Consider the following 16255-nt stretch of genomic DNA (forward strand, 5'->3'; position numbering starts at 1 on the left):
CAGACAGAAGAGCATATCCCGAACAAATTCCTAAAAACTGCTGCATCATGAGTAGCCGGATGATATGTGGCTGCATTTTGCTGACACATGGGAAAAGCATACCTTAAAACCTAAGAAAATAGTGTCATTCTCAGGAAGCCACAATGACAGGAAGTGGGTGATGCAAATTCTGCAATGGAATTAAGCCAACAGACTTCACTTCCAAGGGCAGCTAATCATTACCCAGAATACACATGGCTATGGGAAATGGCCACACACAACCGCAGGAAATCTGGTTTTCAGTTGTATTGTCTTGAGGATGAGAAGGATCACAAAGCAGGTAGATGACACCTCCTTCTCACAAAAGCAACCAAGTTAAGTTGCAGTCCGTTGTAAGCGAGCACATGACATGTACGAGTATGCTGTGTAATTATGGTACAATGCACACAAAAAAGTATATGTTAGAGACCCAAAATGATTCCTTCAACTTCTTATGAATCTAATAGTATAACCTGCTCTTGGTTTTAATGAAGGAAGAAAAATTCAATGGGAGAATGTTACATCCAGTGATCTTAGCATTTGAGAGGGAGAGGCTGCCTCAGCTCTTCCAGTTCCCCAGTGTCTGACACTCCTTTGAAATAGGGTAGCCTGGCACTATTTTAATGTTCCCCTAAGTAAATGAATGATAATAAAATGAATGAATAAGTAAGTCAATCAATCAATTAATAATAACAACAGTAATGATAACAGATGCCCGGCTATGGATTTACAATATACAAAATGTTCTCCCCTTTATAATAATAACACTTGATCCTCCTTGTGAACCAACAAAGTAGAAACCGATCTGCTTGTGACTTATTTAAAGCTACCTACAGTGATGGCATGTAACTTTTCACAGCTCGGTTCTGAGTGACCATAAGCAGGAAATGCCTTCATCACAGGCTTCTTCTCTTCAGTTGTTTCCCCTCAGGGGACATTTGGTAATGTCTGATATATTTTTGACTGTCATACTGGGGCTGCTCTATCTAGTGGGTGGAGGCCAGGCACACTGCACAGTATCCTGTATTACTCAGTCTACCCCCAGCCCCACCCCCAGTCTAGAAGAATTATCAAGCCCCAGATGTCAGCAATGCTGGCGTCTGAACTGTAGTCTAAACAGTGAGTGAGGTCTCACAAGCAATGTTAAGTTGTTTAGGTTTCTGTGGTGAGATATTCTGATACTCATCCCCTAGGAGGCAGAGTCTCGTCCTCCTTCCCCTGACGTGAAATGACACTTGCTCATGGCTCAGATGAATAGAGGCTATGATGTGGTTTCCAAGTTAAAGTCAGAGAAGGCCATGAGTTGCTCACAGCATCTCTTTAAAGTCTCTATTACTTTTAATTGTGGGTATTTGTGTGTCTCTGGGTAAGTATATACCCACCAGTGTGTGTGTCCTTGGAGGTCAGAGGCATCGGGTCTCCTTGGATCTGGAGTTACATGTGGTTGTGAGCCTGTGAGCCACCTTACGTGGTGGCTGGGAGCTGAACTCAGGGCGTCTCTATGAGCAGAAGGTACTCTACACCACCAACCCATGTCTCCCAACTTCCTTCCCAGTATGGTTTTTAGACAAATCACCACACATGAAGTCAGGTTACACAGTAGGTGCCTGACTGTTGAGACTAATGGATGCCTCACAGGGAGAGAAAGCGCTTACCCTCTGAGAGCAGCAATTGGGCAGAGTCTTCAGGCAAGACACCCCTTAAAATCCCAGGTCAAGAAACCATCATAATAAAAGATGGCTAAGCTGCTCAGACCCTGGCTTTGGGTGACTCTGCACAGTAATCGCAAACCAGTGCAGCCTACAGACTGTTGATCATAGGAATCGCTGTGGCGAATGGAATGTCTTTCCTCCCTGCCCAAGGTTTTTAATCAGTGAAAGTGCCAAAAATCCTCTTTGAGTGACAGCTGTTGGGACTGTATGTGCCAAAATAGAAGTTTATTTCAAGGAAACTTTCAGAGGGCAGTCAAAAGGCATCTTGAAAACACATGCAGAACACTGCAGATTGGACGCGGGCTTTAGTCTTTTCAAAATCCAGGTGTAAAAATGTGTGTGTGTGTGTGTGTGTGTGTGTGTATGTGTGAGAGAGAAAGAGAGAGAGAGAGAGAGAGAGAGAGAGAGAGAGAGAGAGAGAGAGAAAGACAGAGACAGAGACAGAGACAGAGAGAACTAGATAAACTTTTGAGATTTCTTTTAGGCCCACATCAGAGGGCCCTAGCTCTAAGTTCTTTGACCTGAATCTATAGATATTTTTCACAAAATACACTTCTAAAACTGTAACTTGGCAGTGATTCCTTGTGAGCAGATGAATGGGCCACTTCATCTCTAACAAATTACAAAAGAAGATGAAAAAGATAATGTTGGGGAAGTTGATAAATTTCTACATAGCAGATGGCTATGCTGTTGAAAATGTGACAAGAGCTAACAGACATACACAGAGACACAGAGACACCCCACACACATCTCATACACACACATACCACACACACATATCACACACACACACACATACACACCATATACCCACATACAACACCAAATACACACAAACACATAGACATACTATATATACACACAAACACTCATACAGAAACACATATAGACACACATACATACACATACACCACACACACACAAACATACAAATACACACTCAAACATGCACAAGTACACACTATAAACACATACACACATGCACACACATGCACACACACACACACACACACACACACACACACACACACAGTCACACCGTCTTTGACAATGTAATACTGCTTTGGGAAATCATCCAAAAGGAAATAGAAGAAAAAGTTGTGTATAATGATGTTATAGTTACATTTTACACAGCAAAGGTGAAGGAAATCCCACAGGAAGCAACCTAAATATCCAACAATGGGACAATTGTTAACCAGGAGAAGGCAGGATACATTGATTCATGCCTGAAGGAAGAGTGCGTAACATAAAGATTTTTTTTCCATAAGTCATAGCATTGACTATCAGACTTAGCAGCATTCAATAAAACTCCAACATTGCATCTGGAAGCAGTTCTAAAACAGCAAAGTCAGCTAAAAGCCATATATATATATATATATATATGTGTGTGTGTGTGTGTGTGTGTATACATATATATACATATATATATACATATACATACATACATACATATATATATGTATGTATATACACACACACACACATATATATATATATATATGTTACATATGAAAGAAATAGTGACTAGAATAATTGTACTTGTCTATGCCAGGAAAGCTGAGGCAGAAAGGCAGCATGTTTCCCTGCTGACCTCAGTTGGGAAAATTGCATGGGGAAACCCAATGTTTTGCTACCGTGTTCCTGTCCTACCACAGAACCTCCTCTACTATTGATTTTGGGGTTCTAAAAATAGCAGTTCACCCTCTTCCGTAGTTTCTCTTTCACAGTTTCACATTCCCACAATGAGCCATGATCTAAATAGTAAGTGGGAATTTTTAGAAACAACTTGTAATTCTTGACGTGCATACTAGTCTAAGGAGCCCGATGAGATCTTCTCCTCCATGCTCCCAGGAATATAAGTTATCCCTCTCTCAAGCATATCAAAGCTGCTTGCCTGTGAGCCACTCAGTATCTTCCGTGGCCTTGCAGACACTGTGCTCAGGTCATCCTGTCACCAGATGCCACATCACGGTTTGTTAGTCCTATCACAGTCCTATCACACTGCCTATCAGACAGGCATTGAATCAGCACGAAGGGAAAGGTTAGAGGCGCTACACGTTTTTGTGGGAGACCACATTCATGCAACTTTATTTTAGAACTTTTACAACAGTTCCTTTTTATTATTAGGCACTGTTCTTAAACTATTACTATTTTCTGTGCCTATTTTCTTCTTCGTTCGCAAGAAGTTACTATTGTCTCAATATGTCATGTAGAGGGTAAAGCAGAACTCTCTTCCTGAGTGTTGGGGATTTCAGGTGCATATCACCATAATGGTGCTTAATTTATAGATAAAACCACCATACACATGTATATATAAGAGAAAACGATATACAAAGGTGTTGTTATATCTGTAGTTTCAGACAGTCCTTAGAGGTATTGAAGTGTAATCCCCGTGGATGACAGAGGACACTTTAAACAAACATCAGGCAAATTTACAAGTAAAAAAAATTGTGAGAAATGGAACATCAATTATATGTGTGAATGAAGTAAAAAAAATGAGAAATGAAAGAAAATGGGGATGAAGAAATAGTTTAATTTTATGAGGAAAATAAGAAAAATTATGAAAATAAGACCTCATTACTGAAATGCACATAAATACGACATGGAAATAGCAAGTGAAATGGAACGTTTTTTCTTTGACATGATTTGGCATAATTAAAAATGTTATAACCTCCTGGTGGCACAGATCAAGAACAACAGCGGTAATGAGTAGGTACAACAGGTCGCACATCAATTAAAAGCTGAGGTGATGAAAATCATTTCCTGCCCACTTAAAATTTTATGTGAACAAGTTTATAAATAGGAGTGACTTGTAAATATTGGGGAAATAAATGTTCATCTGGTTGAATTTAGCTCTGCAGCTCACAGGTGTTTGTTCAACCCTGTGACCTGGAAACTTGGTTCATCCAGCAACCTCTCCAGCACTTCTCCAAAAGGGTTCACTACCTAACCTCCCACAAAGATCCCTACGTGCATGTCTGCCAGCGTTTCGTCTCCGACTTCTGTAAGGCATCTTGAATTCTGATGAAGCATCTTTAGCCATACTCTGTAACTTACATTTATACACATATAATTTCCTGTGCAGTATGAGATGGGTGGTTGAAATGAGACTGGCCCCTATAGGCTCATATATCCGAATGCTTTCATCCTTAGTTGGTGGAACCATTTGGGAAGGATTTGGAGGTGTGGCCTTGTTGCAGGAGGTGTGTCACTGGTGGCGGGCTTTGAGGTTCCAAAAGCACATGTTTTCCCTGTGATCTCTCTCGCTCTCTCTACTTCGTGCTTGTGGATGATGCTCTTAGCTATTGTTCTAGTGCTGTGCCTGCCTACATGTTGCCATGCTCCCTCTCACGGTGGTCATAGACTCACCATCTGAAACCGTCATCTCTCAACAAATTCTTTCCTCTATAAGTTGCCTTGGTCATGGAGTTTGGTCACAGCAAAAGAAAAGTAACTAAGACATATGAGAGTTGAAGTCAACAATTAAGATCGGAACAATAAAAACGAAGACAACCCTCTGTTTGCTAATAGCCAACTATCCGGACTGCTTGTCAAACGACAGCCAACAAAACCAACGTACTGCGAGAATTTATTGTTTCTTAAAGTCTGACATAATAGAAAGGCAAAGATAATAGGGCAAAAAGGTAGGTAAATATTAGACATTCTGAAACTAGTTCTAATATCTAAGCTGTTATTTAAATTTGCACACTAACATGTAAATAGAAACAATTTCCCCAGAGCTTCTTATCGTGAATATTAAAAGGAGGCTTGTGGCACAGCTCCACAGTTAAGAACACTTTCTGCTCTTCCTGAAACTTCAATTCAGTTCCCAGTATATAGAATGGAGTATAACCCTAGTTCCAATACTCTATTCTGACCTTCAGAGTGTTCACACATACACACACACACACACACACACACACAGACACACACACACACACACATACACACACATTTTAAAAAGAATATGAGAAAAATAAGCTAAAATTACACAAACCTTTTATAAAGTGGTGGCATATATGTTCTTGTCCATGTGTGTCTTCATGCACACGTAACAGTAAGAATATGGGAGTTGGAAGACAAAGTTCAGGAGTTGGTCCCCCCATCCCCCACCCTCACAGAGGTAGGATCTACCTTGTTATTTCTGTTAATCTCTCTACTCCAAGCTAGCTAGCCTGAGTGCTTCTATGATGTTCTCTTTCCCACCTACAGTTTCCCAATAGGAGTGTTTAAAGTTACAGCTGTAAGCCACCTCATCTTATTTCCTGTGGGTGCTGGGGATGGAGCTCAAAATCCTTGTGTAGCATGTGAGCCATTTTGTAAGCTCACAGAATTTTTTTTTTGAGATATTCAAAACAGAGGAAATGAATTCTAGTTTATGGTGATAGCTCAATCTTGACATTAAAATCCAAAAGAAGAGTGCATGAAAAATCTAATATAAACCTGATCCTAATCATGAACAAAACTGTAATCCGACAGTCCATCACAAATGTTGACCAGTTTGCGATTACAAACTTTCATCATATCTAAAAGGCAACTCATCTACATTGACATGTAAATGGATTATGGAAGAACATTTTTGTTATCACCGAGATGCAGAAACAGATTTATAAAAATCAAATCATTTGTCAACTTAAATAAATATCTTAGCAACAGGGAAAGTCACTTTGTTGATGAAAGAATGGGTGAGAGGCTGAAATCCGCTCATGAGAAGGAGTCTCCTCTTGCCTTTTCTTTTCAGTATTCAACACAATATTTGTTACTTAGTATTGGTTTCTGACTTAGAGACCATGTTTAGCTCAGTATGGCAAGAAAAAGATTATAAAAGGTAAAAAATAAAACAAAACAAAAACAAAAACAAAACAAAAATCCAATCGGGCAAATATCCAAACTAATCGAACAAACAAACAAATAAAAACATTTGTTAAAGAAATAATGCGTATCTGGTATGATAACAAACAACTAAAACTAAAAAGGATTAAAGGGTGTTAGAATAAAGGAATAAGTAAGGAATGATTTTAGTGTATGTGTGTATGTGTCTGTGTGTCTGTGTGTTTGTGTATGTGTATCTGTCTGTGTGAGAATGTGTGAGCATGTGTGTGTGTGCATGCAGAATGAACAAATGTTGATAAGACTGTTGCTTGACTGCTTGTTTTTAAACTTCTATTTCATATCATTCACAAAAATCCACTACAGGAAAATGTAGGCCTACATGAGGATACAAAAAAAATATTGTTTAATGGAATGCAGGACAATACCTTTCTGAGTTTGTATTAGGGAACCTTCCTTGAAGTTATATTTAAAACAAAATGAAAGCAAACGAGCACAAAATTTGAGTTCCATGACATCCACACCATGAATGTCACCAGTACACAATGCACCACTACACTCATACCAAGAATGACACCAGTACATATCACTGAGAATAAAATCAACCAAGCAGAAGACTGTCTTTAGACCACATGTAACTGGCTGACAACATCTTATACATCAGACCAAGACGGGCAACTCTACAGTGATTCTTATATTCATTTGTGTTTCACAAACAGAATGTCAACAAGGCCAGCGGCAGTATCAGCAGGTTAAGACTCTTGGTGCCAAGTCTGCTAACCTGAGATCCACACTCAGAACGCACATGGTGGAAGGAGGGAACAGACACGCAAAAGTCCTCCTCTGATTCCCACATGTGTGCCCTGGCATCCTCCTCTACCTCCACTAATGAACAAATGTAAAAGTAATTTTTAAAATATTAACAATAAAACTTTGATACACACAAGGAAGGCGGAGGCTTGTTATCTTAAAGCTCACAATCTATCAGAGCGAACAGGGATTGGACACATCACATGACAGCTGCTTCAAGGGTGCATGTGAGAAGTGGCACTAAATTACAAGATAGGTGGGTATGCCTCCTGAGACACAAGTACTCCGGTGAAGATGAATTAAATGATTTTCAAAACAGGAGTTGAGAGCTTGAGAATATCTGGACAGCAGGCCATGCGAGACTGAAAGAGACAGACAGACAGATATACAGGCAGGCAGGCAGGCAGGCAGGAAGGAAGGAAGGAAGGAAGGAAGGGAGGGAGGGAGGGAGGAAGGAATCATAAGGTTATATGACACCTTACAAAACTAATAGTGATGTAAGTCCTCAACCCTTTCCCAAACAATAACAATAAATAACATCACAATGATTCTATTACAGTGTGACCATTTGGGGGGCACACATTAAGTATTGTACTAACAAAGGAATTTAATTACTTTAATTACTATGATATTTCCATAGATCCTTTTCAATCCCATATTGTATTTTCATTAGGACTATATATTCTATTTCTATTCTAAAAGAAAATGATCGCATAAGTCTTGCAATTTCCAGGCTAAGCTTTTCTTTTGCCTTCTTCCCTGCCAGGGAGCTACACTAATAAATACCTAGAAAGCCAAATTGATTAGTGTGAAATGTCTGTGTCATGCACTGAGCCCCCACAGTGGGCTTTAGAAAGGGTTACAAAATCCAAAACAGTCTTCGCTCCATCAAGCATCCAAGAACTGTGGGTTAAAGGACCTGAATGCAATTGGGAAAGAATCAGAATAGAGCTGTCTGGCTGCTCTGGCTAGACTCCAGCTTGAGATCAGTCTGCAAGGCTACATGGTATCCATGGAAATGAGCTCAGGCCTGCACAAAGACAAACAAAGGCCACGTTTCAATGAATGACAGCTGCCAGTGTCCGAGGTGGCTACTGGGGCAGTGGCTTTCCTCATGCTATTTAACAAACATCGGAATAATCTCAGACGCTGACAATACGGCCTCTAATGTGCTTTTGTTTGCCTCACTCTGTTTAAGCATTAACCTCATTTTTACACAGAAAGCTTCTGTAGTAAAAACTGTCCCCCCCCCAATTCATTTTCTCTAATAGAAGCAAATATTGCAGCTGTGGGTCTAGAGCAGGGAGTGATAAGGCCAGGAGTCTGCCTACAGTTCTACAGTTTCTGCTAAATATTTGGGCCATGAAAACTGACCAATCTCCAGGGGAAGCTACAATATATTTATAATGATCAGCCACCATAGCATTCTGGGCACTGAAAAGTCTGGAACAGTCTGCAGTTTAAGGTTGTACAGCATGGTGAACTTAACTCTTCTGTACAGGAACTAGCCGGCATAGACTGAATATACGCCATCCGCAGTAATCACAACTCTAACAATATTAACAACAGGGCAGGGGGGACGGCTCTCTAGATAAAGTACCCACTCCATAAGATGAGGATCTTACTCTGGGTTCTCAGCAGCCATGTAAAGAGAGCTGGGCACGGCAGTGAACATCTATAAATCCATCCCTTAGGTGCAAATGGGAAACAGAGACAGGTGGACCATGGGAGGTTGCTGGCTAGCGAGCCTAGTTGAAACAGTAAGTTCCAGATCCAGGGGAGACGTTGTTCAAAAAATTTAAGGTGGAAAACAGTAGCAAAAGACACACAACACTTACATCTGTCCTCCATACATACACCTGTGGGTAAGAGCACACATACTTGTCATGTATACACATATACAAAACACATACACACACACACACACACACACACACACAGAAAAAGAGAGAGAGAGAGACCACTTTCCCCTATCTTTTTCTTTTCTCCCTCCCCTCTAAGATCCTTTCCATAGACCCTAAAGTTGTTCCCATTCACTCTTGGATTCTGGGTATCTGAAACATGCAGATGCCACAACATGATTTTGGAAAAATCATACATGCACCATGCAGAATTAGGAATAGAAAATTTGAGCTCTAACTAGCGTAAGTTATATTTGAGTGTTTCCTTCTTTGCTTAGATCAGTAGTTCTCACCCTGTGGGTCATGACCCCTTTGGCAAACTTCTATGTCTAAACATATTTACATTACATTCACAACAGTAGCAAAATTACAGTTAAGAAGTGCAATGGAAATAATCTTATGGTTGGGGGGGGTCACCACAACAAGAGGGACTGTACTAAAGGGTCGCAGGACTAGAGAGATTGAAAACCACTGGTTTAGATGCGGAAAGGAATGTCTCCTGTCTTACCCTCTCTCTGTTCTTCCTCCCGTTTCTGCCGAGTGTTCCTCCATGACTGCAGGCACTCACTACATTTAGTCCTCACGTCTACCTAGTCACTGCAGAGGCTGAGGGCTGCCATCACCCAAGCAGCCACGCTCATGTGACTTCTACACAGTTATCTCGTTCTCTTTCTCTAAGCACTTCTGTGCTGCTTCACTTTCTACAGACTTCTTGCTGTTTCCCGTTGGCATCACTCCCCGCCTTCTCCCTCCATACCGCTTGTCTCTCACCTAACCCTCCAAGGTAGTTCCCTAGTTGTGGCTCACTGGAGATCTAGTCTTTGCTCCTTACTTAACTCAGCAACACCACGTGCTCGCTCAGTTGTCTCCAGATGTGATGCCTCCCACGTCTCTGCACATCTCACTCACTGGACTGATCATAAGGCCACTGCACAACACTGTGGACCAACTAGAGGGTCCCCCTGGATGTTGCCAGCTCAACCGCCTCAGACTGATCACCTCTTTCCTACAACTTGTCTCTTCTAGCACTCTTTGTCTCAGTAAATGGCTGCGCGTTGTACTTTATATACCAGAAATCTAAACATCGGCTTGATCTTTTCCCTCAGTGACAAAATGAAGTCTATCCCAAATCCTGTCTCTTCTTCCTTCATAGCACTTAAGTTTAAATTGCATGTCTCTCTTGGAGTGGTAAACTAACACTAACCCTGATTCTCTCCTAGGTGTGCATGGTATTGCCTTCCAGGCCTATCCCTTGCCACTATGGTGATATGGCAGTGAGCAGTTCTGAGCGTATCACTTCCTTGCTAGGCTACCTTCAGGGCCTTCCCTACCCTTAAGGTAAGACTCTGGGTCTTCCATAAGTGAAAAAGCTTAAGGCCAGAAGATCGCTTATCTCTCACCTTTCGTTCTCCATCAACACCGTGAGCTTGAATTTTTGGTCAGTGGTCCTCTGTGATACAGGAATGAAACGTGGGTCCTCCTTAGGTGGAGGCTGTGCTGTACCCCCTGGGAACAGTGCATCGAGGGAACATGCTGCATGTCTTATGTTGCAATGATAATGCTTCCATCCAGGTAAAGTGTTAGACTGGACCCTCTGACCTGGACAGTCCTCTGTGGAAGATCTAAGCTCTAATGACTCCTGTCTTCTCTGGAGGCTTGATTTTTTACTGTCCATATGATAGTTCCTTCACCAAACTCAACATTTTGTTTGGTATCATTCATGAACTGTATGCAAACATGATATTTATTATGCCATGGGAAGACTTTATAATTCTCATTTATATAAAACATTACTATGTTTAAAATTATATAAACATTTTTAACCTAATCGAGTGGAAGGTTAGTATTTCCTTTTGATAATTTAGAAACTCAAAGACAATTCCAGGCACTAATATCCTCTCCATCTTTCTCCGGTGCCATCTATGGTATAGCTGCTTTTATCCTTCAGTAGCTGTTTGGCATCATGCTTGCAAGATGGCTGCAGCTTCTCTGAACCTGGCGTCTGAATGTGACAAAAATCATATTGTTTGAAAAATGAAGATTCTTTTCCTACACTCACACACACACTCACACACACACACATATATATGGAGGATGATGGGTTGAAGCCAGTTAAGTATCCTTTAGGGACAAAGAAACTTCCTTTTTTATTTCTTTTAACATATAGGAGAACTGAGTGGCAACTGCAGGCACTGTGATGACCTGGGCTGTCAAAGTCTCTCCATTACTCTGGCATGCAGTTGGAGATCCAAAGAAACTTTCTTTCTCCATGTTTAGACTCATAGAAATAGACCTCTCTGTACCATGTATCATGCTTTCTCTGACTTGGCATTGTGTCTGTAATATGCCTTTAGCAGAGGAATGTACGGTCACATGTTGGCTTATGACATTTACTATATGCTGCCAGATTGGCAGAGTTTCTGAGGTTCATCGAAGAGGGGCTGGGATCATTGTCATCTATCCACAAAATCTATTATCTCTGGACTTAATGGCATCTGCTATTCAGAGCCATTTTTTCTCTGTTTGCATAGGAAGACAAGCTATGGTCACAATGACAACTTGAAGAAACAGACAGCAACTCTTCACCTTCGATTTGCAATTAACAGGGAAACATCCCATGGTTCTTCCTCCTTTCTGTTGTCCTGAGTCTGTCAGTACTAAGCTAAGCAGGCTTCGTGGTAAAGACTAGAGCTTATAATATTGGTGGTTATATTTATATGATGCTAATATATTTTCGGCCTCAGATATTTTCCCATCATCCCTGAAAGTTTTCAGGTTTTGTATCTTGGCATGTATTTTGCTGAGTGTCTAGAATCCCACTGTTAGACGTTCATCTAGAGATAACCAGGTTTCTCCCTCTTAATCTGCCCAGGATGTTAGCACATGAAGAAAGAGAGCACTTATCAGCTTAAAACAAATTTATTGAAACTGATGTGGTCATTGACTGCCTATCTTGACAGTCATTTCATAAGACAGGCAACACTGAAATTTTAATTTAGAGAATGGGAAGAGACAATGATAGTGTTTATGCACTCACTTATAAACATGAATGAACATCAGGAATGCATGAAGATTTGTTTTTAAGGATGGAGTCCAGAGACCAAATCCATACATTTCAAATAGTCTCGAGAGTCAGCACAGAGCCTACTGAGAAGGGTTACGTAGTACTGATCCTTTATGGAGGAAGAAAGCTACTTCATCAAAGAGTGACCAGAAGCTATTGAGAGGCTGAAGTTAAGAGGAGTCTGGACTGGTTCATAGAATTTAGAGATAAGCCTATCTTTTCTTTTTGTGCTACAGAATCTAAACCGTTCTACTTTATAATTATGTTTGGGGTCATGTCTTCTAGGATTGGAGAACTGGTTGGCTGCAAAGAAATGAGAGGGAAAAGAAGAAAGGCAACATTCTAGTGAAGTTCATGGGAATATAGTCTGGGAAAAGTTTAATATAAACTTTGTCCATTGAGCTTAGACATAGGATGGTGTATGTAGGTGCTTATAATGTTTGAAATGTATAGATTGCCTGCATGTATGGAGTGCCTGTGTGTACTTATATGTAGGCTTGAATAGTGTGTGGGGGGAGGGAGGGTTGGTAGGGAAAGCACAGCCAGACGCTAGAGGACTTTTATGACTGTCAAGACATTTGGACTTTACCCTATATTAGTTGTGGTGGGAAACAGCAAGTCTTTGAAGTAAGGGTGTAGGTTGATAAAGCAGGTAAGTGTTTTAGAAAGGTGGCAGTAAGAACAATAAACTGGAGGGACAAGGAACGAAATGGGAAAGCCAGGTTCAAAGTCACAAGTGCTCTGATATAAGAGGAGGGGGGATTGACCTGGGTAGTGGCAGAAACTGTATATATGGGAAGGAAAAATTGAAAACTTGGGAAACACACTGCCAGCCTCACTACTAGCACGGTGCGCTGGCTTAAAGGAGAAAACCTGGAAGATAGGTGGTGAATTCACCTTAGGAAACATCGGCTCTGGCATATTAATAGAGCACATGGGTGTGGAAATCTGGAGCTTTGAAATCAAGAGGTGAGTGGTGAGAGATACTGCTTTGAGGAAGGATCCGGACCCAGAAGAACCTTTAGATTCTAAAGCTTAGAATGAAGAGGGAGATCCTGGACAGAGCTCTGCAAACACTCTTTATGACAGGGTGGAAGATGAGCCTCTAAGGGGGAGAGGTGACGCTGAGGAGAGGAGAGGAGAGAGAGAGAACACAGGCCAGGGGAGAGGGAGTTTCTAGAGGAAAGCAAAAATCAAAAGGAAAACTTCTTACCCTGAGAGGAACCTACTGAATAGTTTACAGACAAAGGAGACTAGTTCGAGAGGGAGGGCTGACCTCTCAGAGTGCACTGAAAAATCCACAGAGACAATTCCTTGGCCCGTGAGACCACTGGAGAGTGTGTGATTTCACTGATGCTAAGGTGACAGTTGGTTTCTTCTCTGGATGTGCACTTAACTGACAGATTCCCTAGGTGTCATGTGATCTCTTGTTCTTCCCTGTCAGCCTCCTCATGGACAAGGAAAAGGCATAAGTACGGAATAAAACGGAGTTCTTGTTCCTCTTATCCACTTGTGAGAAGGATCATGAGAAACAAATTTGAATCTAAGTGTTACAATGAGATCCGAGACGAGTTTGCACCTAACGTTGTCTGTCCGTGTGCTGCAGAGAATGGGAGGTATAGAAACACACATTTGTGTATGTCTTCACATTTTTAACTTCTGTATCTACTTGCATCACAATTGCGCATGCGCGTGGTCTATAAAGAACAATCAGTGTGTCCGTTTAGTGTCAAGTTCAGGATGCTTATACAGGTAAGATAAAAATAAAAGTTTAAAGTACCAGTAACCTGGGAACTTTCAGCTGAATGCCATCCTTACATACCCAAGGCATCTGAAATTATGCTGCCCACCTACCAATCCCCATTGCTCCCTCAAATGGCAAAATTTGATTTATCTGATTTTATTTAGTCAGATGATTACGAATCAAGAGAAAATGGGTCCCTTGGATATACAAATAACTGAACTAGAGAGAGAGAGAGAAATAAATACCTGGGATCGTTTTTATAGATGTCACGTAAATCCTGTCTGCTTGCTGACATTGAATCATACCAATTAACTAACTGCAGAGGAAAACCGGTACCCGACTCCGTGCCTTTCGGCAACACATTCCACCCGGGTCCTTGTCAGCGACTCCTCCCAGAACAAGCCTCAACATTTCAGAGATCAGAAGCTGGTGTTGTGCTTCAGTGGCTCCTTTTAATAATACCGTCAATCTGAGAGATGAAAAGCCCAGGTTTGGGTTTCTAGTACCTCTTAGGAGACTTTCCAGTCTGAACTTCAGAATCCAATCCAACTGTCTTAAACCCCATACGGTAGACCCGATGGCCCCTCAGGTCAATTGTATTTTTCTAGGACAGAACGTGTGCAAAGCATGGGGCACAGGTTAGCATCCCAACAACTAACAGTGCCCTGTATCGGCTGGAGAATCGGGAAGGGGGCATTTCCTCTCCTCTCTGACAGACAGAAAGTTCCACGAGGCCAACCTGGACTAGTTTTCCTCAACCTTAAAGAAAGATGACCCTGAATGAGAAGCACGGTTTAGAGAACGCTTTCCCTTTTTGTAAAATAATTGACAACCAAGGACCATTTTGCTGTTTTTTAGCTGTTTAGAGTCCAGATACGATCCCTCCCCCTCTCGGTCTCTCCTTAACTACCTTAAAATCCTCACTTTAGGCATAACCAGACTGTGGATAAAAGGTGGAGAGAAAGTTCTCCTGGGCCCACCTTTCCCACCCTCCTTCCTCACTGAGGGCAAAGGAAGTCAGGTCAGGCAGCTTGGCTCCAGTCTCAGTTAATCCCCTTGTCATGTCTAAGATCAAGAGAGTGGAGAGAACTGGCCTAAGTTTACTTTCTTTGAAGGACAGGCGACATTACAACAATAAGAGGAAGGTAGGAGGGAAGGAAGAGTCCCCTTCTGCCTAGTATTTAAGAGGTGATTAGCTTTTCTTCCTCCTATGGAAAGAAACACCAGTGCTCCTTCCTGAAATAAGAATAGGGGGGCATTGTGCACGTGGGGCGAAAAATATACATCACAGTTTCCTGCAAAGCTACCCTTTGGGGGCTGCAAGCTGCAGCCCGGAGCTAGATCCCGGGTTCCTGGTTCAGAGCTAGCTCAGCACCTGCCAGGGATCTGTGGGAAGTTGGGAGGCTGGACGCGCGGTCTGCGGGCCACCCACAAACGCTCTAAACCCGAGGGTGTGAGAACATCTAAACCCATTGTTCTTCGAAAGATGACTTTGAAAGATGCTTTGATCGATCGGGTGAAACACGTCTTAATGCGGACGTGTGTGTGTGTGCGTGTGTGTGTGTGTGTGTGTGTGTGTGTGTGTGTGTGTGTGTGTCTCGTATCTGTTCAAGCGGCTCCAGGAAGCCTGGATCCCGAGTCCACATGAATGCAGAGCAGATTTCGCCAGCTCCAGAGCAGCGCTCGATCCCTCCCTGCTCTCCTAGGACCACTGAGGGTCCGTCCTAGGACCACTGAGGGTCCGTCCGAGGACGCGCAGTGGAGTTTACTTACCTTGAGTGAGCAGTAGCAGCTGCAGCAGAAGCGCGCCCCCTGCCTGTCCCGGTCCCATCTCGGGTCTGCGCTGGGGAATCTAAAGTGCTTTTGGGGGTGCGCACAGTACCCTTGGCCCAGGGCTCCCAGAAGCTAGACTTTCCAGAAGCTGTACGGGAGGACTTCTCTCCAGCCTGAAAGAGAGCAAGGAAAAGTTGCTTGCAGCTCCTGAGCTAGGAACCGCCCCTGCCCGCCCCTCCAGCTTAGGCAAACTCTGTCCTGCCACGCCCCGCTGAGCCCAACCCCTCCAGGGCTCAGTGCACTGAGCCAAGATCCCTGGACGCCCACACAGCCGCCCTCATCTTACAGACAGTGCGGATGCAACGACAACCTGGTGGCTTTTCGAACCCTGTACCAAATTGTT

General features: G+C 42.3%; 1 protein-coding gene and 1 pseudogene across 1 annotated transcript in view; both read right to left on the reverse strand.

The window, feature by feature from the left end:
• Itga2 (integrin subunit alpha 2) overlaps nucleotides 1-16030 on the reverse strand; it is a 101098-nt gene extending 85068 nt beyond the window's left edge. The window contains exon 1 of the mRNA NM_001427291.1: nucleotides 15853-16030. Within this exon, the coding sequence (NP_001414220.1) occupies nucleotides 15853-15910 (58 nt within the window). The 5' untranslated portion in view covers nucleotides 15911-16030. The remainder of the gene's footprint in view (nucleotides 1-15852) is intronic.
• Nucleotides 11431-11535, reverse strand: LOC120101248 (small nucleolar RNA SNORA44; annotated as a pseudogene).
• Nucleotides 16031-16255: the final 225 nt, after the last annotated feature.

This window comes from Rattus norvegicus, chromosome 2 (genome assembly GCF_036323735.1).
Source record: "Rattus norvegicus strain BN/NHsdMcwi chromosome 2, GRCr8, whole genome shotgun sequence".
NCBI lineage: Eukaryota > Metazoa > Chordata > Mammalia > Rodentia > Muridae > Rattus > Rattus norvegicus.